Source organism: Myxine glutinosa, chromosome 2, assembly GCF_964187855.1.
Source record: "Myxine glutinosa chromosome 2, kmMyxGlut1.1, whole genome shotgun sequence".
NCBI classification, from domain to species: domain Eukaryota; kingdom Metazoa; phylum Chordata; class Myxini; order Myxiniformes; family Myxinidae; genus Myxine; species Myxine glutinosa.
This window is the reverse complement of record NC_136262.1, coordinates 140,433,235-140,458,766: the sequence shown is the minus strand read 5'-3', so window position 1 is coordinate 140,458,766 and position 25,532 is coordinate 140,433,235. Positions and strand designations below refer to the sequence as shown.

Below are 25,532 nucleotides of genomic sequence, written 5' to 3'. Positions count from 1 at the left end.
TCACACACCCTGTTTCTCTAATCTGCTTCACCAGTTTCTATAACAATCATTTTTAACTTTCACACACCCTGTTTCTCTAATCTGCTTCACCAGTTTCTATAAAACTCATTTTTAACTTTCACACACCCTGTTTCTCTAATCTGCTTCACCAGTTTCTATAACACTCATTTTTAACTTTTACACACCCTGTTTCTCTAATCTGATTCACCAGTTTCTATAAAACTCATTTTAAACTTTCACACACCCTGTTTCTCTAATCTGATTCACCAGTTTCTATAACACTCATTTTAAACTTTCACACACCCTGTTTCTCTAACCTGCTTCACCAGTTTCCATAACACTCATTTTTTACTTTCACACACCCTGTTTCTCTAATCTGCTTCACCAGTTTCTATAACACTCATTTTTTACTTTCACACACCCTGTTTCTCTAATCTGATTCACCAGTTTCTATAGCACTCATTTTTTACTTTCACACACCCTGTTTCTCTAATCTGCTTCACCAGTTTCTATAACACTCATTTTTTACTTTCACACACCCTGTTTCTCTAATCTGCTTCACCAGTTTCTATAACACTCATTTTTTACTTTCACACACCCTGTTTCTCTAATCTCCCTCACCAGTTTGACATTCCCGAAAGGATGCATTTTTGATGTCATGTTCGAAGAGAAACTCTCGCGCTTCCACATTGAGCACCTGGTGTGACCGAGTGAGAACCGTTAAATGTTAAACGTCACTGCCGGTTCACGTGATAATTCACGTCCGATAACTCTCAGGACCATGTTACGTCTTTCTCTGACATTCGGCGACATTTCCACAAAATATTGGGTTCCCAACAGATATCGTTTTTCGTGTATGGGATATTATTTAGGGTTCTCAAATTAAAAAAATCACCCCATATGTGGATCAATGAAACTATAAATAAGAAACGCAGTGACACGTGCTCTGTGTTTGATCGAGAGCTGCAGTCCTGGAAGGTTGTGCTGCATTATTGATGTGCAGCACATTGTGCATGGAGGGATGAGTTGTCACGGATATTGAATGGGGAGCACAAAGATGTCAGGACAGCTGAACATTCTTCACCGGCCATTTTAGTCAGGTGCCAGCAGGTGCCAGCAGGTGTCACAAAGAAAAACTCCCACCACATGTGGACATAGTTATTGAGAAAGGCACCAAGTTCCACCTCCGCTAACGACCGTTTATAAAGTGGTACATACAACCCGCTTTCAAATATAACTGCAAGTCAGTTGTGGAATAATAATACCTACAAAGACCTAACAATGTGATGCTGCAGCCACATTTTTATTTTTAAGCTGGCTATCCAATATTGAATCTCATGTTGCATTTAGTACCATACTAATATGCTCAGCAACGAATAACAAAAAGTTCATTTCCTTACCTTGGGTAAATCAATAGTTCATTTCACGAATACATGTAAATTGATCACCAAACCCTATAAGGGTTAAACTCTACCTGAAATCACCATTGCTTTCCGAATATCTGTCATGGCGCACCCCTGCGTCCCCAACATTTACCCCTTCCATATACCAGGTGTTGCCCCAAACGGTTGGGGTGGCGGGCTTGGGATCCTAAGGTCCTGAGTTCGAATTCCGTTGAATTAACACCAGGTGGGGTTGCCTCAGCCTGTCATCCTTCCGAGGTCGGCAAAATGAGCACCAGGTAACTGGTGTTAGAGAGGCATTCTATCAGCGGCAGACGCACCCACAGTAAAATGATGCAACCAGCAGCCTGGTGGCTGCACACCAACCACCACCACCACCCCTTCAATCGCCAGGTCATCCATAGTCATGCCCCAGACCATATTACATAATCCCCAATGTAGAAATCTTACCACGGGGTCTTCTCCCCTCGAGCCGACAGAGACCGCACATTGTGGACTTCACGATTTTGAAACTGATGGAAGCTGGTTGGTCCTGTGTTTTATGAAGCTGGTTGGTCCTGTGTTTTATGATAACGAATGTAGCAATGGATTGTCATATGAATTGGAAAAGATCAGTTCATATGAACACATGGAGGCCATGCCACAATGGCGGCTTCGATATCCATCCTGAGGTTACTGCTGTATCTGAGACCTGATTGGACTGACCTAACCCTAACAACACCCAAAATGACTGACAACATGGCGGCGGCAATTTGGTGAACCAGCATATCCGGGTATGGCTTCATCTCATAACACAGTTTCCTTGTAGGTGTGAGTCAGGATAGGTGCGAGGCCCGAGTTCGGCCTCGTCGGCCGTGACAAGGGCTGCAGCACCAGACAGACACGTTGGTGGGACTGCCTCCAGTCATGGAAGAGCCGAAGGTGATACCTCAAAGATACCTGCGCACACACGGTGGGAAAAAGAAAACGATGTATTATTCATAGTTGACTCGTGTTCCATGAACATATCGCACCCTTTCCTTCTGCTCCCTCCCAATGCCGCAGAGCACATCAACAGCATTACCTGTTATTTCAGAAGATTCCAGGCAGTTCAAAGGAAGTTAAGGTGCAGGGAAGAACATAAAGTTTGCCTTCCTCTTTCAAGTTTCACTCTCTTATGCCACCTTGATTGTTTTGCCAGCAGATGGCAGTGCAATGCATTGTGGGTTATTATGTACCTATCAAAAGATAATCTACACCTTATCCAGCCTTTGTCCCGCTATCCAACCGTTATCTATCCTTTTGAACACCAGTCGTTTATCCATTGGTTATATAACTATCAGATAATAATCTTAACCACTGGATATTGTGTGTATATATACACTACATGACAAAAAGTATGTGGACACCTGAACATCACACATCTCATTCCAAAATCATGGGCATTAATATGGAGTTGGTCCTCCCATTTGCTGCTAAAACAGCCTCCACTCTTCTGAGAAGGCTTTCCACGAGATGTTGGAACATTTCTGTGGGGATTTGCTTCCATTCAGCCACAAGAGCATTAGTGAGATCGGGCACTGATGTTGGGCGATGAGGCCTGGCCCGCTGTGGCATTCCAGTTCATCCCAAAGGTATTTGATGGGGTTGAGGTCAGTGCTCTGTGCAGGCCAGTCAGGTTCTTCCACACCGATTTCAACAAACCATTTCTGTATGGACTTCGCTTCGTGCACGGGGGCATTGTCATGCTGAAACAGGAAAGGGCCTTCCCCAAACTGTTCCTACAAATTATGAAGCACACAATCATCTAGAATGTCATTGTGTGGTGTAGCATTAAGATTCCCCTTCACTGGAACTAAGGGGCCTAGCCTGAACCATGAAAAACAGCACCAGACCATTATCCCTCCTCCACCAAACTTTACAGTTGGCACTATGCATTCGGGCAGGTAGCGTTCTCCTGGCATCCACCAAACCCAGATTCATCCGTCGACTGCCAGAGGGTGAAGCATGATTCATCACTCCAGAGAAAGCGTTTCCACTGTTCCAGAGTCCAATGGCGGTGAGCTTTACACCACTCTAGCCGACACTTGGCATTGCATATGGTGATCTTAGGCTTGTGTACGGCTGCTCAGCCATGGAAACCCATTTCATGAAGCTCCTGGCGAACAGTTGTTGTGCTGATCTTGCTTCCAGAGGCAGTTTGGAACTCGGTAGTGAGTGTTGCAAATGAGGATGGACTATTTTTACGTGCTACGTGCACTCGGCGGTCACGTTTTGTGAGCTTGTGTGGCCTACTACTTTGCGGCTGAGCTGTTGTTGCTCCTAGACGTTTCCACTTCACAATAACAGCTCTTACAGTTGACCGGACAGCTCTAGCAGGGTGGAAATTTGATGAACTGACTTGTTGGAAAGGTGGCGTCCTATGACGGTGCCACGTTGAAAGTCACTGAGCTCTTCAGTACGGCCCATTCTACTGCCAATGTTTGTCTATGGAGATTGCATGGCTGGGTACTTGATTATATATACCTGTCAGCACTGGGTGTGGCTGAAACAACCGAATCCAATAATTAGAAGGGGTGTCCACATACTTTTGGTCATGTAGTGTAAATATATATATAATATATTTACAGTTAAAAATTATCAGTTACAAATCAGTTACAGACAGTTAAAAATCAGTGTCTGAGAACCTACTGATCATAGTACTACCTTAATTAAAAGTTGTTTTTCACATCTGATAACATATTTGACGATCGGAGGTCACAATCTCACTAATTATGTCGGTATCCATAATGAAATCCGATAAAAATTGGGTGTTTTATAAAGCTTTGCATATGTGGATCAAGCCATGGAGATCATGGCGACAGGTGGCAGCTCGGATGTCTATAATTTATGAATTGTGAGAATAACTGTTTTAAACCCCTATTTAGGTGCAGGGTGGTAAAATATGTTATCATATAACGTTTTGTGGCGATTAACCTTGGGAGCTCAGAGAAGTAGGTTCACAAACAAACAATAAATGTACCTTTTGACCCTTTAGACTGCTGAACCCCGTTAGACCTTTGAAGACCCTTTAAGACCACTAAGACCCTGAAGACCCAAATGACCCTTAAATACCCAGAAGACCCAAACACCCTGAGGACTAAAAGACCCAGAGGTTCTAAAATACCCCAAGGACTCTGAAGACCAAAATGACCGGAAAGTTCACGAAGACCCAAAATACTCCAAATACCTGAAAGACCTCGATCACCTGGAGTGGTACCTCGATCACCCAAAATACCCCAAAGACCTAAAAGACCAAAAATAGCCCAAGGACCATAAAGACCCAGAAGAACCAAAAGACCAAGAGGACCCAAAAGACCCTGAAGACCCTTAAAGACCCCAAATAACCAAAAGACCCTAAATAACCAAAAGACCCTTTAAACACTGAATAACTTTCAGACCCCAAAAAGTCAAATTTCCATGGGACCCTGCTGTCAAAACTGTCAAAGGACATTCCTGTCAAACCTCCTAAATATTGTATCGTTTTTGTATCGTTTTTGTATCATTCTGTATCATTTTTGTATCGTTTTTGTATCATTTTGTATCATTTTTGTATCGTTTTTGTATCATTTTGTATCGTTTTTGTATCATTTTGTATCGTTTTTGTATCGTTTTTGTATCGTTTTTGTATCGTTTTTGTATCATTTTGTATCGTTTTTGTATCATTTTTGTATCGTTTTTGTATCATTTTGTATCATTTTTGTATCGTTTTTGTATCGTTTTTTATCATTTTTGTATCGTTTTTGTATCATTTTTGCATCGTTTTTGTATCATTTTTGTATCGTTTTTGTATCATTTTGTATCGTTTTTGTATCATTTTGTATCATTTTTGTATCGTTTTTGTATCATTTTTGTATCATTTTTGTATCGTTTTTGTATCATTTTTGTATCATTTTGTATCATTTTTGTATCGTTTTTGTATCATTTTCGTATCGTTTTTGTATCATTTTTGTATCGTTTTTGTATCATTTTTGTATCGTTTTTGTATCATTTTGTATCATTTTTGTATCGTTTTTGTATCATTTTGTATCATTTTTGTATCGTTTTTGTATCGTTTTTGTATCATTTTTGTATCGTTTTTGTATCGTTTTTGAATCGTTTTTGTATCATTTTTGTATCGTTTTTGTATCCTTTTTGTATCGTTTTTGTATCGTTTTTGTATCATTTTTGTATCGTTTTTGTATCGTTTTTGTATCATTTTGTATCGTTTTTGTATCATTTTTGTATCGTTTTTGTATCGTTTTTGTATCGTTTTTGTATCGTTTTTGTATCATTTTTGTATCGTTTTTGTATCATTTTGGTATCGTTTTTGTATCGTTTTTGTATCATTTTGGTATCGTTTTTGTATCGTTTTTGTATCGTTTTTGTATCATTTTTGTATCGTTTTTGTATCATTTTTGCATCGTTTTTGTATCGTTTTTGTATCATTTTTGTATCGTTTTTGTATCATTTTTGTATCGTTTTTGTATCATTTTTGTATCGTTTTTGTATCATTTTTGTTGCGCTATCAGCAAAACTTAATTTGGACGATTTTGCTTTGAAGAGTGATGTGAACAATGGCAATACAGCTTGTTCTGAAAAGGTGTGTTAATTTGGGATGGAGAAAAAGAAGGAACGAACATTGAATTTAAACTGGATGACACCTTGAACACATTCTAAAAATAACATGATGTGCTGCCCATAAACGAGAATTGTCTTCTTCTGCTGACTTGACTCGTCCCGCATTCGCTTTAACCTTGGAAGATGTTCTCATTCCCAATATCCAATATTTCATCACGAGGAGCCAGAGGTACCAAAACCCTGCCGCACATGAACAATCCAAAGAACAAACAGGCAGGTGAAGGGTGTTTAAAAAAAATGTTTCTGCTTCTGTCATCCCAAGAAATGCTCGCGAGTAAATGGTCTTCATCCACGAATTAAACTGTCGTCTTAAATCCTGACACCGCCAGCTTTTCATTTTAACTGAGATGAGGTATTGAGAAAAATCACATAAGCTGCCATACTACCTTGACATGGGAAAACAAGTGACATTGTAATTTCCGAATCACGATTACTACACCTCAGGGAATGCCAATCTCCTTGGATCGTTGGTCTTTGTGTTCGATTCCATACAAAATCCAAATGGGAGTTTGCGAATTTTGATTGTCCGAAGAATTATGTTGTGTCTGTAAATGTATGTAAAAAGATTTTGAAAATTACACTTGTAAAAAGACGATATTGAGGGATTATCTACTATATAAAACACAATGTGTGTGTGTGTGTGTGTGTGTGTGTGTGTGTGTGTGTGTGTGTGTGTGTGTGTGTGTGTGTGTGTGTGTGTGTGTGTGTGTGTGTGTGTGTGTGTGTTTGTGTCTTCATAAGGATAGGTTTGAAAGGCTTTGAGTAGTGCTTTAGGAGGGATTTGAGTGGGGGTGGGGGGGGGGGGGGTTACTGGACAATCTTTGCCCACGACTGTACGTCCACCGGTTAAAAGACCTAAAAGACTCTGAGGACCCAAAATGCCCCAAGGAAACAGAAGACCCCAAAGACCCAATGGACCCCAAACACTCAAAATACCCAAAGACCCTAAAGACACAAAAGATAATGAACACCTAGTAGACCCCAAGGACCCAGAAGACTCAAATGACACAAAAGACCCTGAGGACCCAAATGAACCAGAGGACCCAAAAGACCCCGAGGAGTCCAAAGACCCAAAAGAAGAGTAATTATGTCTCTTACATTGGAATTGTAGACGGTGGCTTGCAAACCGAGCCTCAAGGTCGGTGCATGGAAGCGTTTTTTTAAAATCACAATAAATACAAGGCACAGGGAGGTGACATTCGCTGAACGTGACGTGCAAAGTACGCAGAGTAAAACGAGTGTTCATTTACCTCTATAGGATGTCTAATAAATAAAGATGATATAAGCACCCTTGACACTAGGCCCAGACTTCGGCTACTGTACCGTCAAAAACTGTTCCAACCCGTCATTTTTGACGGGCTTTAGCTCTTTCTTTCTCACCTTTTCAAAGCTCTTTCTCACCACTGACTGACTGATATTTATGTTTGGTACCTTCCGGGTGTCGTAGAAGGCTGAAATTTGGCGTGCTAGCAGACATCGAAGCCGGTACACCGGGGAAAATCAAAGAACTGTCGGAAAGCGTCCGTAAATGAAAACTTACGTTTAAAAAACCGTAAATGTATATGTTAAAAAAAAAACCCCAAAAAAACCTATCAACATCTAGCATTTGAAAATTGTAAAATTGTATGTCGTCCTGATGAGAGCAAATAAGTTCGAAATTTGGATAGACGGCTCCAATTCATGTTTAACCAATCACCACCATAACAATCTCAATGCTATTGAGTGGCTTGCACTGAGGCTTGCAGGTGGAAAGCGACGCTATTGTCTGCACATGTGCGGGATTTCGTGCACGTTGGGATTGGGAGGAGCTAAGTGAAAAACTGTGAAAAACTAATTATACAAATTTTACATCAATTAAAAATGCAAAAATAGAATATGTTGGTTGGATAAGTGTACACCCCCCTTATAATATCAACTGTAAATTAGCTCAGGTGTAACCAATCACCTTCAAAATCACAAGTTAATTGGCCTCCACCTGTGTTTGATTGCAGTGATTCTGGTTATTTCAAAATAAAAAGAGCTGTTCCTGTAGTTTCCCTCTGCTGGGTAGTGCATTTCACAGCAAAGACTCAACCATGAGCACAATAGATCTTTCAAAAGACCTCTGGGATAAAGTTGTGGAAAGGCACAGATCAGGGGATGGGTATTAAAAGATTTAAAAGGCCTTGCATGTCCCTCGGAGCACAGTCAAGACAATCATTAAGAAGTGGAAGGCGTATGGTACCACCAAGACCCTGCCTAGATCAGGCCGTCTCTCCAAACTGGATGACCAAGCAAGGAGGAGACTGATCAGAAAGACTGAGACTGACCAAGAGGCCAATGGCAACTTTAAAAGAGCTACAGGCCTTTATGGCAAAGACTGGTCACTGTGTGCATGTGACAACAATATCCCCAGCACTCCACAGGTCTGGCCTGTACAGTTCGGGTGGCAAGAAGGAAGGTTACCTTAGAGGCAGTGATTGGTAGGCAGTGATTACCTTAGAGCCAGGTAGAATTGCATAGGTAGTGTGCTCCGACTGTCGTGAAGAAGAAGAAGCCCCATGTATCATAAGTAGGAAATTTGTTTAGACCGGATGTTGTGTAAGCGCGTATCTTCGTTCCCATCATGAGGGGTGGGGTTATGTTAATTAGTTAGGGATTATGGGTAATGAATCCCCTGTACGTAATAGCCTCTGTTATTTTTCTTCTGTTCCTTATGACACAGCAGCACACACACCTAGCAAGAAATAGCGCATTTATAACACTAAATAAAACCAACCGAAACAGGATATTGAGCACTACTGCTGATACCACCGACCTGGTGATCACAAAGACCAGCAAGGTCCCATAAGGCCATGCCCCGAAGAAGAGTTATTGGTCCGGGATTGATTGGAGCAAGGACTGCTAAGATAGTACTATGGGATTGGTGGAGCAGGCACGGATGACGTAAGAGCCTTGAGTATAAAAGAACGCTCTCCCCGACATTTTCTCTTCTTGACTTCCTCTCATCTTCTGGCTTTGTTGGTGAACGGTCACGATTTCATATCTCGCTCTGCTTCGGGATTTCATGGCGGGCAGTCGGAGTTCAGAGCGCTCCTGCGCGAGGGGAATTCATTGACGAGCACGTGAACATTTTGTAGCGCTCTTGTGCAGAGGACATTGGAAGTCTGGATGATTGGGAGGACTAGCCGCATCCGGATTGCTCGCTCGGGGCCTGGACGATTCCTGACGAGGTTCAAGATCAACTCGGAGCTAAGTGCCCACAAAAACTAGATGTTATTCATAGAATTCTTACCCTGCACAGTCAACTTGTTGCGAGCCAACTCTTCTGTTTTTGAACCTTTTTTTTCTTTGATCCAATATGGCTGCCAGACCACATGAGCGATGACATCATAAATTTATATTTTATAATATAATTGTTGCATAGATCACGCTCAATACATTTCAAACTGATCAGACTAAATGTTGGCCCTGTCGAATTATGACCATAATTATGGCACCAATGACGTCATTGTTAACAACACCTATTCCTCATATGGAGTTCTTTACAATGAGCCATGTTTACAATTTTTCCATTGAGCAGTTTGGGAGATATAGAGGTGTAATATTTTTCCAAGATGGCGTCCGTACCACGTACCTATGACATCATAATTATGAATAAAAAAATTATACAGGCGAAGGCGCTTCTATGGTAAAATTTCCTGTCAATCGGACCAACGGTTGCTGAGAAAATGAATTTTTAAAATGCAGACACGGCACACGGCACATGTACGGCACACGTACGCAACTGAATGCTTAACCCCGGATTTCACTTCGCGAGCGCAGGGTAATAACACGCATTTATTTTCCAGTAATTTCCCCCTTTGTCAGTATACAGGTCTGTGTGGGGACGTCCCATTTAGGAATTAAAGTTCCCAAATGCATTATTTTGTGTATTATTCGTGCATTATGTTGTTACCAGCATTTCTTTAATAAAACCAGTATTTTTGTACATTTTAATTATGTGTCAGTTTGCATTAATTGTTGCAGGTTCAATGACTGCCGGGGACCCGTGAAGGTAAGTGCTCGCGGCTCTTTCCCCACTCCTCCCCCCCGCGCGTATAACGAAGGTCCGCCATTGTATTGAATGCAAATATATATATATATATATATATATATATATATATATATATATATATATATATATATATATATATATATATATATATATATCATGACATATATTTGCATACACCCGACACAAATATATATATACACAAAGAATTAAGTTAAGCACCCCCCCCGTTTTTTTACAACCTCGCACATTACAAGTTTGTTGTCGTCAAAACAGTGTAATATACCCATGATATTGCTATATTTTCTGGAGAAGTGATATTATGGTCACATAAAAACATAACAATCATGCCGTTTTCAATATTTTATTCTGAATAATTTAAGGTGAAATTTTTTGGGGATTTTAGGCATATTTTCACCTCAATTTAAGTATGGAGCTATAGGTCCATCACGGACAGTGTGGATGACGTTTATGTTTTCTAACGTACAGTCATTGTTCTGAGAAGACCTCTAGCGATCTTTGCGTCAATCACGACCACGTGGATGATAACACGTGCTGCACGAGCGATGGGCGTCACAGATGAGTGCACTCATCTGCATTTCATCAATGGATAATTGCTAATGTCATACCAATCATTATTTGATCTCACATACCTTAGAATATATGCCAATGTATACATATACACAAAGAATATATATTAGGGGGTGCTTAACTTAATTATTTGTGTAGGGGTGCTTAACTTAATTCTTTGTGTATATATATCATGCATTAAATGCATTTGTTCATCATACAAGACTTTATTCAAGACGATATAAATTATCTCTAAGACCCAAAATACCCCAAAGACCCTTAAATACCCCAAAGATGCAGAGGACTGGAAAGACCCCAGGATCCCAAAGGTCCAGAGGTATAAAAGACTCAAATGACCCAAAAGACGCTGAGGAACCAGATGACCCAAAAGACACAAAATACCCTAGAGACCCAAAAGACCCCGAGGATCCAAAATTACCCAAAAGACACAAAACACCACAAGGACACAAAATATCCCGAAGACACAAAAGACCCTGAGCACCCAAAAAAACCCCGAGGACTCCGAAGACCCAAAAGAAGAGTAATTATGTCTCTTACATTGGAATTGTAGATGGTGGCTTGCAAACCGAACCTCAAGGTTGGGTTTTTTTTCATCACAATAAATACAAGGTACAGGGAGGTGAAATTTGCTGCATGTGATGTGCAATGTGCGCAGAGTAAAACAAGTGTTCATTTACATCTGCATGATGTTTAATAAATAAAGAGGATATAAGCACATCTGACACTAGGCCCAGGCTTCAGACTTTGGCACGCTCATGTGGCTGTACCGTCAAATAAACTGTTCCAACCTGTATGGGTGCCCTACATATTATTTAATGTGCAATTATGGTCGAAAGGGAACTGGTAAAATAGGCTGCACCCTTATGAGCCAAGCAAAAATTATGGCACTTATGTGGAATTTGTTTTGAAAGCCATTAATTAGACGTATTGGCCGATGTATATTCCAAGTTTCAGCTAGTTTCAATGTATAGACCTTGAGATATGAGCGCCAACACATTTTGGGCGGACGGGCGGATGGACTGACAGACACCCATGTTGATTTGAGGGTTTTCTTCATAAAACTCAAAGATTGTGGAAAGTGAGAGGTTTGACGTTTTAGGGTTGGAGGTGGAGGTTGAGAACTTGGGGTTTGGAGGCGAAGGTTGAGTGGTTGGGGGAGAGTGTTGGGAGAGTTCAGGACTGAACTCGTATTTTACAGTACGTGGAATTTGCACAGGTCCCTGTTAGCTATAATAATTCCCACACTTCAATGTTAAAACACGTTCCGCGTAACGATCCCAATTTCCTAAAACCGCCACCACACACCTGGAACACAAGTTGTACTTTTAATCGAATTCAGTTGAGTGGTGCAGGAGTGAATATTAGTCAAACAAACAAACACTTAATTGTAGCGGTTACCGGACACAATTCTCTTGTACCGGCCGGTGACGTAATCAGCGGGCAGTCACTCGGCTTGCATACCACGCCCCGTTGAGAGGCGTGGCTTACTGTTTGAATTTGAACGATATATTGCCGCTCGGCATAGCCTTTTTCAGTGCATTCGTGCCGAGCTCGGAATAAACAGCTCAGTGAAAATCAGCTCGTTGTCACGTCCATATTGTTGGAGTTCGACGTGAGAGCACAGCTCCACATTGGTGACCCCGACGTGATCGAACACGGCAATGGGAGTCGACCGTTGCTTTGAAGCTCCCTGGCTTCTGGGAATCGCACGCGGCTGTCTGGTTTGCCCAAGGGGAGTCCCAGTTCGCTCTGCGGCACATCACGGCGGACCAGACTCGCTTCCACCACGTGGTCTCCGTGCTAAACGCCGCCACCGCCTCCCGGGTCTTGAGCCTTCTACAGAGCCCGCCGGCCGACGACAAGTACGGCGCACTCCAACGACTACTCCTCGGTACGTTTGACCTCACTGAGGCCGAACGCGCGCGACAGCTGCTTGATCTTTCCTGAGCTCGGGGAGGCTCGACCATCCGAGCGCATCGACCACATGCTCTCCCTGCTCGGCGAACACCGCCCAGATTTCCTCTTTCACGAGCTGTTTCTCCGACAGCTACCCGGGCAGGTATGCTTAGCTTTGGCTAACTCGGCAATCGAAGACCCTCGCGCCCTGGCTAAGGAAGCCGACAATTTTTTCTCGGCCGGGCGGTACTGCGGAGCGGCCGCCTGGAAACCTGGCCCGGCCGAGGCAACGCCCCCGCCACGACCGGCGCTGCCACCGGCCGATTCAGCGCCCCTTGCGGCCGTGGCCGCCATGACACCCCGTCGGCCGCACTCGCCACGACCGGCGCCGCAACCACCACCGGGGTGGACCGTGTGTTACTACCATGCCAGGTTCGGGCAGAAGGCCAGAACGTGCCGCCCACCGTGCACTTTCGGCGGGTCGGGAAACGACCAGGCCGGCGTTCGCTTCCTGCCATGAGCGTCGGCCATTCCGGCAACCTTTTGTTCATCATGGACACCGCGTCCGGGCGGCGTTTCCTGTGCGATATGGGAGCGCAGGTGAGCGTTATACCCGCCTCCGGGCAGGACAAGCAGGCCGCGCTTTGCGGCCCCACCTTGGTCGCCACAAACGGCTCCTCAATCCGCACCTTCGGTTCACGCAGCGTCACACTCTGCTTCGGGGGCCAGCGTTTCAAGTGGGATTTCGTCATGGCGAACGTGCCCATGGCTTTGTTGGGTGCGGATTTCTTTGCGCCCACGGACTTTTGTTGACGTAAAACGTCGTCGGCTCGTCAACGCGGAGACCTTCAGCTCTCTCGCTTGTTCGTTGAGCGGCTCCGCACCGACCAGGCTAGCCTGTGCGCTCCCGGCCGCGGACGACTTCACCCGCCTCCTTGCTGAGTTCCCCGCCCTCATGCTGCCAATGTTTTCGGCCGTCGCCGTCAAACACAGCGTCGAACACCACATTCCGACCACTGGTCCACCGGTCTACGCCGGGGCTCGTCGCCTCGACCCTGCCAAACTCGCCGTGGCCAAGGCGGAATTCGACGCGCTGGAGCAGTTGGGCATTGTGCGGCACTCGAACAGTGCGTGGGCCTCGCCCCTGCACATCATACCCAAACCGGGTGGCGGATGGCGACCGTGCAGCGATTATCGCCACCTCAACGACGCCACCACCCCCGACCGGTACCCGATACCGCATATCCTGGACTTTTCCGCACGTTTGGCGGGGTGGGTGATCTTCTCCAAGGTCGACCTTATTCGGGGCTACCACCAGGTACCTGGCCGGCCAGCCGACGTTCCAAAGACGGCTGTAATTACACCTTTTGGCCTCTTCGAGTTCCTCCGAATGCCGTTTGGCCTTAAGAACGCGGCCCAGGCCTTCCAGCGGCTGATGGACAGTGTGCTGCGTGATCTCACCTTTCTGTTCGTCTACCTGGATGACATTCCCATCGCCAGCACTTCCCGGGCGGAGCACCTCCTTCACCTGCACACACTTTTTGCGCGCCTCAGCCAGCACAGCCTCATCATCAACCCGGCGAAATGCCAGTTTGGCATGGCTGCCGTTGACTTCCTGGGACACCGCATCACGAAGCACGGGGCCGTTCTGCTGCCGACCAAGGTGGAGGCCGTTAAAGGTTTCCCGCGCCCCCGCTCCGTCAAGGCCCTGCAAGAGTTTTTGGGTATGGTAAACTTCTACCACGGGTTCGTGCCTCGCGCCGCCCAACTCATGCGCCCCCTGTACGAGGCCCTCAGGGGTAAGCCGGCCAAGCACGACATTGCCTGGACCGAGGAGATGGACGGGGCGTTCACGGGCGCTGAGCTGGCCCTCGCCAACGCCACCATGCTGGCGCACTTGGCGCTCGACGCACCCATCGCCCTTACCATGGACGCTTCCGACTACGCGGTGGGCGCCGTACAGGAGCAGTGGGTTAACGGGGCTTGGCAACCGCTGGCCTTCTTCAGCCCAGAAGCTCCGCCCTAACGAGCGCAAATACAGCACGTTCGACCGCGAGCTCCTCGGCCTTTACCTGGCGGTTCGCCACTTCTGCCACCTTTTAGACGGCCGCCCATTCACAGCGTTTGTGGAACACAAACCGCTGGTCTTCGCCATGGCCATTGGCCAAGGTCTCAGAGCCGTGGTCGGCTCATCAGCAGCGCCACCTCTCCGCCGTGTCCGAATTCACGACGGACATCCGGCACGTCGCGGGCAAGGACAATGCTGTGGCCGATTGCCTCTCCCGGTCCGTCGTGGGCGCCGTCCACCTCGGCGTGGATTACGCCCGCATGGCATCCGACCAGGACTCCGACCCCATGGTGCAAGCCCTCCGGACAGCGGACATGGGCCTGCGGTTGTCCGACGTCCCCTTCAAGGACACAGGCACAGTTCTCCTGTGCGACGTTTCCCTGGGCCAACCTCGTCCCATTGTGCCCGCTGGATGGAAACGGCTCGTTTTTGATGCCATCCACGGCCTTTCCCACCCGGGCCGGAAAGCGTCGCAGAAGCTCGTGGCAGCGAAATTCGTCTGGCATGGGCTCCGGAAGGACGTCCGCGACTGGGCCAACCCCTGTGTCGCCTGCCAGCGTGCGAAGGTCCACCGGCACACCCAGGCCCCGTTGGCACCATTCGACGTGCCTGCGCGGCGTTTCGACCACGTCAATGTGGACCTGGTGGGACCCCTTCCCCCCTCGCGGGGCTTCACCCATCTCCTCACGATGGTGGACAGGACCACCAGGTGGCCGGAGGCCGTCCCACTGACGTCAACGACGTCCGCCGACGTGGCACAGGCCTTCATCGGCACCTGGGTCGCCCGTTTCGGCGCCCCCTCGGACATCTCCTCTGACAGAGGCCCACAGTTCACCTCTGAGCTTTGGGGCGCGGTCGCTCAGGCCTTGGGGGTCAAACTTCACCGCACCACGGCCTACCACCCCCAGGCCAACGGCTTGTGTGAGAGGTTTCACCCCTCAATGAAGGCCGCTCTCAGGGCCAGCCTCCAGGACGACGGTTGGGCTGACAGGCTCCCGTGGGTGCTATTGGGCCTCCGGACGGCCCCTAAAGAAGACCTCCAGGCTTCTACCGCCGAGCTGGTCTACGGCCAACCACTGCGCGTGCCGGGGGAGTTCATCCTCGACGCCACCGGCCCCTGGTCCGCGGCTCGCCAACGCTCGGTCCTCCAGGAGGCCGCCAGGAGATTTGCCCCGGTGCCCACGTCTCATCATGGTTGTCCTCAACCCCATGTCCCCCCAGCGCTTCGCACAGCGGAGTACGTTTTTGTGCGCCACGACGCACACTGGGGACCACTCCGGCCGCCGTACGATGGGCCTTTTCGGGTCTTGAGGAGGGGCGACAAGTCGTTCGTCGTCGACATTGGCGGCAAACCGGACCATATCTCAGTGGACCGCCTCAAGTCGGCCCATTTGGACCTCGACCAACCTCCACGGTTGGCCCTTCCTCCACGGCGGGGCCGTCCCCCGTCGACCAAGCCCCACGCCCGACCATCCGCCGCCAAGCCGCCTCCCACCCCCACACGAATCGCCAGGGGTCGTTTCGGCCGGGTCATTAAGGCCCCCACAAACTGACTCTCCATGTACAAGTGAATTCTGGGGGGGCGTATGTAGCGGTTACCGGACACAATTCTCTTGTACCGGCCGGTGACGTAATCAGCGGGCGGTCACTCGGGTTGCATACCACGCCCCGTTGAGAGGCGTGGCTTACTGTTTGAATTTGAACGATATATTGCCGCTCGGCGAAGCCTTTTTCAGTGCATTCGTGCCGAGCTCGGAATAAACAGCTCAGTGAAAATCAGCTCGTTGTCGCGTCCATATTGTTGGAGTTCGACGTGAGAGCACAGCTCCACATCATGATGATTATGTCCGATGTCTATGGTTTTCATGGACAATGTTGAGGATTACGTGGCGGGATGCAGGGGTCATGATCATTTCAATTCATGATGATGATGATTCTATGGGAACCTCCTGGAATATTCCTTTCAAACTGAAAAGGTGTGAAAAGGTCTGTTGTGTAGTTTTTAGCAACTCTAAAAATGCATAACAAAGTGACAAAAACCATCAGAAGGAATATTCTGTTTCGTTGTGACTTCATGATCATCAAGATCCTTAATAAGTCCCTTGACAGAACATGATGTCATCTGTCGAGGATATCAGGAAAGCTTTTCCATCTGCCACTGGACTTTGAGGCTCACAAGCAGATAGACGAATCATGATTATTATTTTGGCACCTTACACTTTACATGAGTTACGTTTATTCCCATTATAAAGTATCAAACAGTGTGGCGCAAATGCAAGACAAAATTCCAGGAATTGTTTTCAGAAGTACCAAGAAAAAGAAACGAAGGAGGATTTCTGTAATTTGCAAAGGCTAAACAAAATGTCCCGTCATGCACGAGATTGTGACGAGTGTTCCACAACAAAACGGTCCCACAACCGAGTGTTCCACAACGGTCCCCTTGTGTTTTATACCTCTCCCCCCCCCCGCCCTCCCCCTCCCACGCCTCCTGCCCCCAAGCCCTCTCCCTCCCACACTTCTCCCTGCTCTCAAATGTTGTGGTTGTGTGCTTCCCCTTCTCTCCCCATCTTGTCTTCCGCTCCCTCTTTTTGTGTGTTTTGTTTGTCTGGTTGATTTGTTTGTGAAGTAAATGTTAGCTCTTTCACGAGCCTCGATTCAGTATACAAAAAAAAACAAAAAAACGATCCGTCTAATGGAGAGAACTCCCCGGAAGGCAGCAGATGGTGGATGGTGTCTTCCTGCACCAGCTTGATCGGTCCCATACAGCACTGTGTGTGGTGGGCTAATTGCATTATAAAACTGCAGCACCACGGTGCATTCTCAACAGGGGAAACAGTGGAGAATGAAGGTGGTGATGGTGGGTGAGTGGCCTGGGAATTCTTGGAAATCATCAAACATTCCCTTTCTATCACTGATTGGTGTGCACCTGGAAAACTTTCCCTGCTCATACAACATCCTGTATTGTAACTTTATAATCCACTAACTACTTACTACAGTCAGGTGAAGAACAACTTTCAAAAAATATAATACTAACCCAAAATAGGTAACAATCACTTCCAAATCAATCCGACATGTATTCAAATCGAGGCTCTGGGAATCACAGAAGTTTATGGAGCAGGAAAAATAAATAAGAGGACTGTACTATAATCCATTTTAGTTCTTACCAGCAGAAGTACCCGGCATTGCCGTGCGGGGGAGGGGAGGGGAGGGGAACGGGGGGGAGAGCGAGCCCCTTGGTAAAGCGAGCGATTTTTTTTTTCATAGCGTCATAGCTTCATAGCGTCATAGCGTTCATATCGTTCATAGCGTCATAGCGTCATAGTGCTCATCGCGTTTCATAGCGTCATAGCGATTTTTTTTTCCATAGCGTCATATCGTTCATAGCGTTCATAGCGTCATAGCGTTCATAGCGTCATATCGTTCATAGCGTTTCATAGCGTCATAGCGATTTTTTTTTCCATAGCGTCATAACGTTCATAGCGTCATAGCGTCATAGCGTTCATAGCGTCATAGCGTCATCACGTGATCGCTCTGAGCGAATCAGCGCCCACCTGCGCTAATTCCGTTGATTCCGTGCGCTGAAATGCGCTGAGGTAAATATGAATAAAAAATATGGATCGTCAAATATTTTGAGTTCGGCCATGTTCGTCCCAGGCTCAATGGCCATGTCTATGCCAAATATCAAGCACATAAGCCTCTCCGTTTAGGAGTCTATCGGTAACATTACACATACACACACAAACTGTGTTTTATATATATATATAGATTATCAAAAACAAATCCCAAATGCAAACTCTATATACCAAGTAATTAAATAAAGAACACAAGGTACCTTTACCGAAAAAATGAAGCCACCTGTCCGACCTACCTGTATGACACAAATCCACTGAAACAATGAAGAAGCAGCAAACTAAAACTCTTCCTTTGAATAGAAGATTTGAACAACTATATAAAGCTTAGCAACATTGAGGTTACCTGCAGAAGCATTGAAATCCTTAGGTGGAGCAGATTATGAAAGGAAAATGATTCACCTGCGTTTAGTTCAAAGGTTTACTGGGTCAAAGTTCAGCTTCAATTCCAGCAATGTCCTTACAACTTTGTTTACAGTGGAATGAATTGAGAGAAAAAGTTCCATCACGTATGAAGTGTTTTTTTAACTTTGCTTCACACAAGCCCGGTGTTGGCTACACGGCTAACACCTTTAGTGGGGCAGGTAACAGTTTTGTCAGGGGAATCATGCCAAATGGTGTTACAAGCATGAAGTTCGGCATGCTAATTCTAAATCTACCTGATTGGACATTTTAAAATACAAGATGGCGGCCATTTTTCAAGATGGCCACCAAATTCTCCTACCAAAACTCATTACGTATAAATGGATGGAGTTGGTCAATGTAAGTGATCTTGGTGTCGATTTATATGTCTTCAAACGTGCTGTAACTGATTTTACTAGTTTTAACACTCAGATATGTAATATATATATTTTAAATCGGTTATTTATTCATGTAATTCTCGACAATTAGAGGGGCTCGGGTTCCTCACTGGTATGGCCTGGGCTCGGGTGCGGGAACATGAAAATACTGGTGCCATGACAGGATGTGTGTGCTGTAGTCGCTGTCGGGTTGTGCTCGATGTTATTCATTGCGGAAGTCGTAAACAACTGTTTTCTCAAGACTGGTGGGCAGACGACTCCATCTTCCACATATTGGGCTACCGCTACCTCCCCTAGCTGGGCCGAGATTTCTAGAACTTTTGTCACATGATTGTCACATGATTTCATGATGATTTGTCACATGAAATGCTGATCCCAAGTTCATGGAGCATGTCGATGAGTCGCTTTTTCCTGGTTTTGGCAAATACGGACATACTCATGTCCACATTGAACGGAGTCTCACGGATCTTTGGAGTGCTTGTGAGGCTGTGCTCCTTCTATTTACTTGGCGAAGCAGTTGCACTGCAAGAGCTGTGCCAAAGCAAGATCATATTTGGACACACCATGTAGAATCTGTGACTTGCTGTCCAAAGCATGTTCGAACATGCGTACAAATTGGAGAAGTGACGGTGGAACAGGTGTCTCTGAAATACTTCCATCGTGGAATGTGTTGTCGAATGTTGACTTGTGGTTGAGCATCTCCTCCCGTGCCCTAGCTTTAGCTAAACGAATGGCTCCGCTGCATACGCACGCCTGTGCCAGAATGGAACCTACATCCTTCTGGAAGGCCAGCAAGACATCCCATCCTTGGTGGTGAGTTTCTCGCCGGGGAATATGTGAAACCAAATTGTCCTTCAGCTTCCTGGAATGCACATCTGGCGATGCAATTCCAAGCTGCTGAAGTCGCTGCTGGTAGAGTGAGACGATATTTCGTGCTTGTGTCACCATTTGAAAGATACACTATGTTGTCTGCTCCACTACTTATAAGATCTTAGGGTCTTTAGTTTGAACCCATCGTGCTGTTAAACAACACCAGGTGGGTTGACTCAGCCATTCCTTCGGAGGTCGGCAAAACCAGCTTATTGGGAACAGGGGCCTGCATCAGCAGCACGACCATGCTTCCAGAAAATAATGCAACCAGCAGTCATGGGCTGCATACAAAATCTATCTTCATCATATGACAAATATGTCACCAAATAACCTAACTTGCTCTAAGGAAGAGTCGTCATTGGAATGATATCATGCTAAATGTTATCAGCAAGGATTGCTCCCATTGTGCTCTCTTCCATGTTTGCCTCTGATTGTCATTACATGTTTCTATTATTACTTTCTGGCCCATCTCAATTTCCTGTCTTTTATTGTATTTCATTGTCGATATTTGTTGGTATGGCATGAAGGTAAAGCGCTCTACCTCTGAGTTTTTTAGTGTGTGTTCATTTCTTGGCCTGACTATAAACTTGCAATGGTGCTTCCCACGTAGCTGGGGTTGCATCACTGAGTGCATCTTCCTTTGGAGGGGAGGAAAGGTGGGACGACAGGCCTGCTAGCCTTAGCTAGTGGATGTTAAAAAGCCCCACGATGCATTTCAATGAACAGTAGGTGATTATAGCCGGCACACCTGACCTGGCACACTGACCAAATTCCAAATCCCTGCCCAAATCTGCTGCTGTTGACCAGCTCATTCATCCCAGTGAGCTGGTACTCATTTTGCTGATTTCCCAATACGATCAATGATGATGGCCGACTGACTGACTAACGGCCGGCCAATGATGGCCGACTGGCAGCCATTTCAGGTGTAAAAACCCGATGTTGAACACGTCCTCAACCTTTTCTCAGACATACATTGACCGGTGTTGTTCAATCTTTGCACACATATAATGAATGATGGCTCACATATGCACGTCATTTTTTTTCGAAAACAGATCCAATATGGCCGACTGGCGGCCATTTTGTTACTTAAACGTGTCCCCAACCACTTATTAAACATGCATGGTCCTATTTAATTCAAACTTGGCACAAGCACAACACCTGATGGCACATACGTGCACCTCACTTTATTTTGCAATCTGATCAAAGATGGCCGACTGGTACACTGGTGGCCATTTTAGTTGTACAAAACCTGATATTGAACACTTCCTCAACAATTTCTCAAACTTGCATTTATTGATCTTGTTCAAACTTGGCACATAGATAATGAATTATGGCTTAAATATGCACATCATTTTTTTCGACGTCAGATCCAATATGGCCGATGGCGGCTATTATGCTACTTAAACGTGTCCCCAACCATTTATCGGGCATGCATGGCCCAATTTTGTTCAACCTTGGCGCAAAGACAATGCATGAGAGTATAAATATGCACACACACACACACACATATATATATATATCTCCTTTGTAACCTGAAACACTCACAGCTGTCCAGAAAAGGTAGATGGTGAAGAGTGCAGTGGTGAGCGCAATTAGGCCCCATGCTTCAAGACGGCCACGCCCTAGTCGCAGATGTCCGGCAGCACCACGCAAACACAACCAGCCAGACACGGCAGCAAGTGGAGATACGAGGATGAAGCAGAGCACATCTGTGAGTAGTGTTCGCCTCTGGCGTGCCGAACCACCATTATGCAGCCACTGCACACACACACACACACACACACACACACACACACACACACACACACACACACACACACACACACACACACACACACACATCAGCCTTTCAGAGAGCGCCTTACTGCATGTGCACATGCATAATCTTCTGAGAACAAGCAAATTTTGTCAGCATCGAAAACACCCATTTAATAGATCCGATAGATTCAGAAGCTACAAATCAAACACACGGATAACGTCACATGGACGCACGGCGGAATAATAAAATAAACGAGAGCAATGCGACTGTGTCACCAATATGCCTCCGCATAATCCCACAACGGGTAGATGCCATCGTTCACTGTCCTAAAAATAAACAAGTTTGATTTAAATCCCTTCAGCTGTTCTCAAGTATCACATTTTCACCAGACATGACAGGTTTCACATCGATCGGTGAAGCGGTTTCGGAGAAGGGATTTTTTGAAATATCGGCTTTCAAGCTAATATGGCTGCCATACCACATGACATATGACCTTTAAAATGTACCCTCTGCATATGTATGGGTAGGGGATCACGTTTTGTGAAGTTTTGTGTTGATCGGATTAGGTTCGTTTTTCTATCCAAGTTGGCTGTCAAACCACGTGACCTATGATGTCCTTATTTTCAAACTATATGCAACAATGGTGTTCGATGATATTTGTAAAATTTTGCATCGATGGGGTAAGTGGTTTCAGAGATATAATTATTTAATATTTTCCTTCAATCCAATATGGCTTCCACACAATGTGATCAATGATGTTTTCATGATCATCTTTTAATCGCCATGCCTAGTCAATGTCAAGTAAAGTTTCGAGTCAATCGATTTGGTGCTTTGGGAGAAGATGTCTTTATAAGGTTTTAGGTTAAATCCAATATGGCTGCCAAACCATGTGACCTATGATGTCATAAATTTAAAATTTCAATACAAATGGGTCGTAGATCATGTGCATGCAATTTCAGATTTTTAGGATAAGGAATTCGATTATAACATTTTTGGCTGGTATACCACTTCACCTATAATGTCATCATTATCATGCTTTTGTTCCCCATTAGGAGTACTTGACAATGTGCCAAGTCTAAAAAATTTCCATTCAGCGGTTTCCGAGAAATAATTTTATTATTATTTGCGTTTATTCCAAGATGGCTGCCATACCACGTGACCTATGACGTCACAATTGTGATTAAAACATTCTGCATGGGTGTCACTCCTACCCTGAAAGTTTTGTCTCAATCGGACATGTGGTTGCTGAGAAAATCGGGGTTTACCCCGTACGGACGTACGGAAGGAAGGACGGACGGACAACCCGAAACATAATGCCTCCGGCCACCTTCCGGGGCAGAGACATGAAAAGACACCAGAATCTGCAAAAAGAAGAGAGTTGGCACTCGGCACGGTGAAACGATGCTATTGGGGTTTACGTAAAATGGATTACAAGTATTCTGAGACTATCACCAAGACAGTCTCCAACAATCATCTCACGTCACCAATTTGGTTTCAGACCAGGTCAATCCACCTCCACCAGACAGTCCATCCCACCTTGCTCTCCAAACACTCTGCATACAACATCCTAGACCAACTCCGCATATGGCTTACTGACTTCCTCTACTCTCAGAGTCAATGTGCGGCTCTCAACTGGAATCCTTTCATTTCCTTCCCCTGTCTAGACTGGATCGTGCCCCAAGGCAGTGTACTGGGCCCAGTCGTTTTCCTGATCTTCATAAATGATCTCTCTGACCCTCTGGAAAATCCTCTATCGATTTGCTGATGACCCCATCCTGTGCCGTGACATCCATCATCCTTTAGTCAGGAAGGCTGGAGCCTCTTCCCTCTCTTCAGACCATAAAAAAAATCGCAAAATGGTCAAACACTTGGAATATTTATTTCAATCCTGACAAAGCTCACACTCTCACTATCTCTCTCCAAAAGAACCGTCTGGCAAACCTTCCTGTCGACTTTCTTAACAATCCTCTTGACTAAGTTCAGTCGTTCAAACTATTGAGTCTCACAATCAGCCATGAGCTTTCTTGGGTATACCACATTTCAAAGTTCGCCTACAAAGTCTGGGCATTCTCCATCTTACAAAGTCCTTCCTTGGCACACCTGAACTCCGATCCACCTACAAGGCATTCATCTGCAGCTTGATGGAGTACTGCTCACACCTCTGGGGTGGCTCCCATGCATCACACCTCCCCTTATTACCCCCACCTCCCCACCCCAATCTCCACTCCTTCCAAATTCCCAAATTTCACTTCTGATCCAATTTGTTTTGAACACAAAGTAGAGGCTTGTGTAAGAGCTACCAAATAAAACACAAAAACATAAACATATAATAAGGGAGAAGGAGACAAGAGGGGGAAAAAGAGCGAAGCACAACAACAGTAGGGTACAGGGACATCGGGAGAACTGTGCAAGAGAGAGGGCTGGGGGGGGGGGGGGTACACGGGATAAGCAAGATGGACACTACAGTGACTTTCAGGAAAGAAAACAGGGAAATTGAAGGAGGTGGATTTGAGGTGTATTAATGGGGGTAGAAAAGATCAAGGTTTTGGATGGGGGTGGTGAACAGCTGTTTTAAAGACGTGGAGGGAGGAGAGGGAATGAAGAGAGTGAGGGAGTTTGTTCCAGAGATGGGAGAAAAGAGGAATGAAGGAGTGAAGGTGAGCAGAGAGTCTTGATTTTGGCAGTTTCACCAGAACATGGTTGCTGGCAGATGTTATGCGACCTACAGGAGTACTTGGGGGACAGAGCACAAACAGAGCAGGGGGAGCTAGGCCAGAGAGGAGTCGGTCGAAGACAGAAAGACCACCAACCTGCCTGCGGTGAGTGAGTGAAAGGCCCACAGAATCAGCTTCATCGCGGGAGATTCCAATGATTCTGAATGCTTTGGTTTCAACAGCGTGAAGCCGAGCTAGGTGTGAGGCAGGAGCACCAGCCCAGAGGGGAGAGCAGTATTCCATTGAGCTGCGGATGAAGGCCTTGTATGTGGTGAGGAGCTCAGGTGTGCCAAGGAAGGACTTCGCACGACGGAGGATGCTCAGTCGGCGACTGGCTTTGGAGGCCAGATTTGAAATGTGGTTTTCCCAGGAAAGATCATGGCAGATAGTGAGAGCCAAAAGCTTGAGTGACAGAACTTCTTGGAGAGGATTATTATATTCAGAAAGTGGATGGGAGGGTTGTCCAGACGGTATTTTCAGAGAGACATCGTAAGAGTGTGAGATTTGTCAGGATTGAAAGACATGTTCCACTTGTTTAACCAGCTTGTAATTTTATCCAGGTCTTCAGAGAGTGAAGAGGCTGCTACCTATCGATCTGAGGTTTGAGATATGGAGCGGCAGAGAGTGGAGTCATAAACAAAAGATAGAGAGGATTTTCAAAAGAGTCGGAGAGATCATTGATAAAGATTAGAAAAAGCACAGGGCCCAGAACACTACCTTGGGGAACTCCAGCCTGAACAGGAAGAGGAGATGAGAGAAAACCATTGGAATCCACACGTTGACTACGACGAGAGAGGAAGTCCGCCAGCCATGCGTGGAGATTTCCATGGATACCAAAGGAGGAGAGTTTGGTGAGCAGAGCAGGGTGCCAGACCGTATCGAAGGCACGTGATATGTCAAGGGAGACAGCTCTAATTTCCTGTTTGGCGTTGAGGACCTCCATCCATTGTTGAGAAAGCAGAAGCAGCATGTCCAGAGTAGAGTGACCTGGTCTGAAACCAAATTGATGATCAGAGATCAAGCCATTGGAGAAGAGGAAAGATTTCATATCCGAAGCAATGATGGATTCCATGACTTTGCTGATAATTGGGAGAAGGCTGATTGGTCTGTAGTTGCTGGGATCTGTTTTTG

At 45.8% G+C, this 25,532-nt stretch overlaps 1 protein-coding gene across 1 annotated transcript in view; it reads right to left on the bottom strand.

Moving 5' to 3' along the window:
• Positions 1-1,186: 1,186 nt before the first annotated feature.
• Positions 1,187-25,532, bottom strand: part of LOC137421201 (E3 ubiquitin-protein ligase MARCHF2-like) — a 186,410-nt gene continuing 162,064 nt past the window's right edge. Inside the window, exons 4-5 of the mRNA XM_068107001.2 lie at positions 21,474-21,686; positions 1,187-2,342 (exon numbers count right to left, since the gene is read on the bottom strand). Of these exons, the coding sequence (XP_067963102.2) occupies positions 2,190-2,342; positions 21,474-21,686 (366 nt within the window). The 3' untranslated portion in view covers positions 1,187-2,189. The remainder of the gene's footprint in view (positions 2,343-21,473; positions 21,687-25,532) is intronic.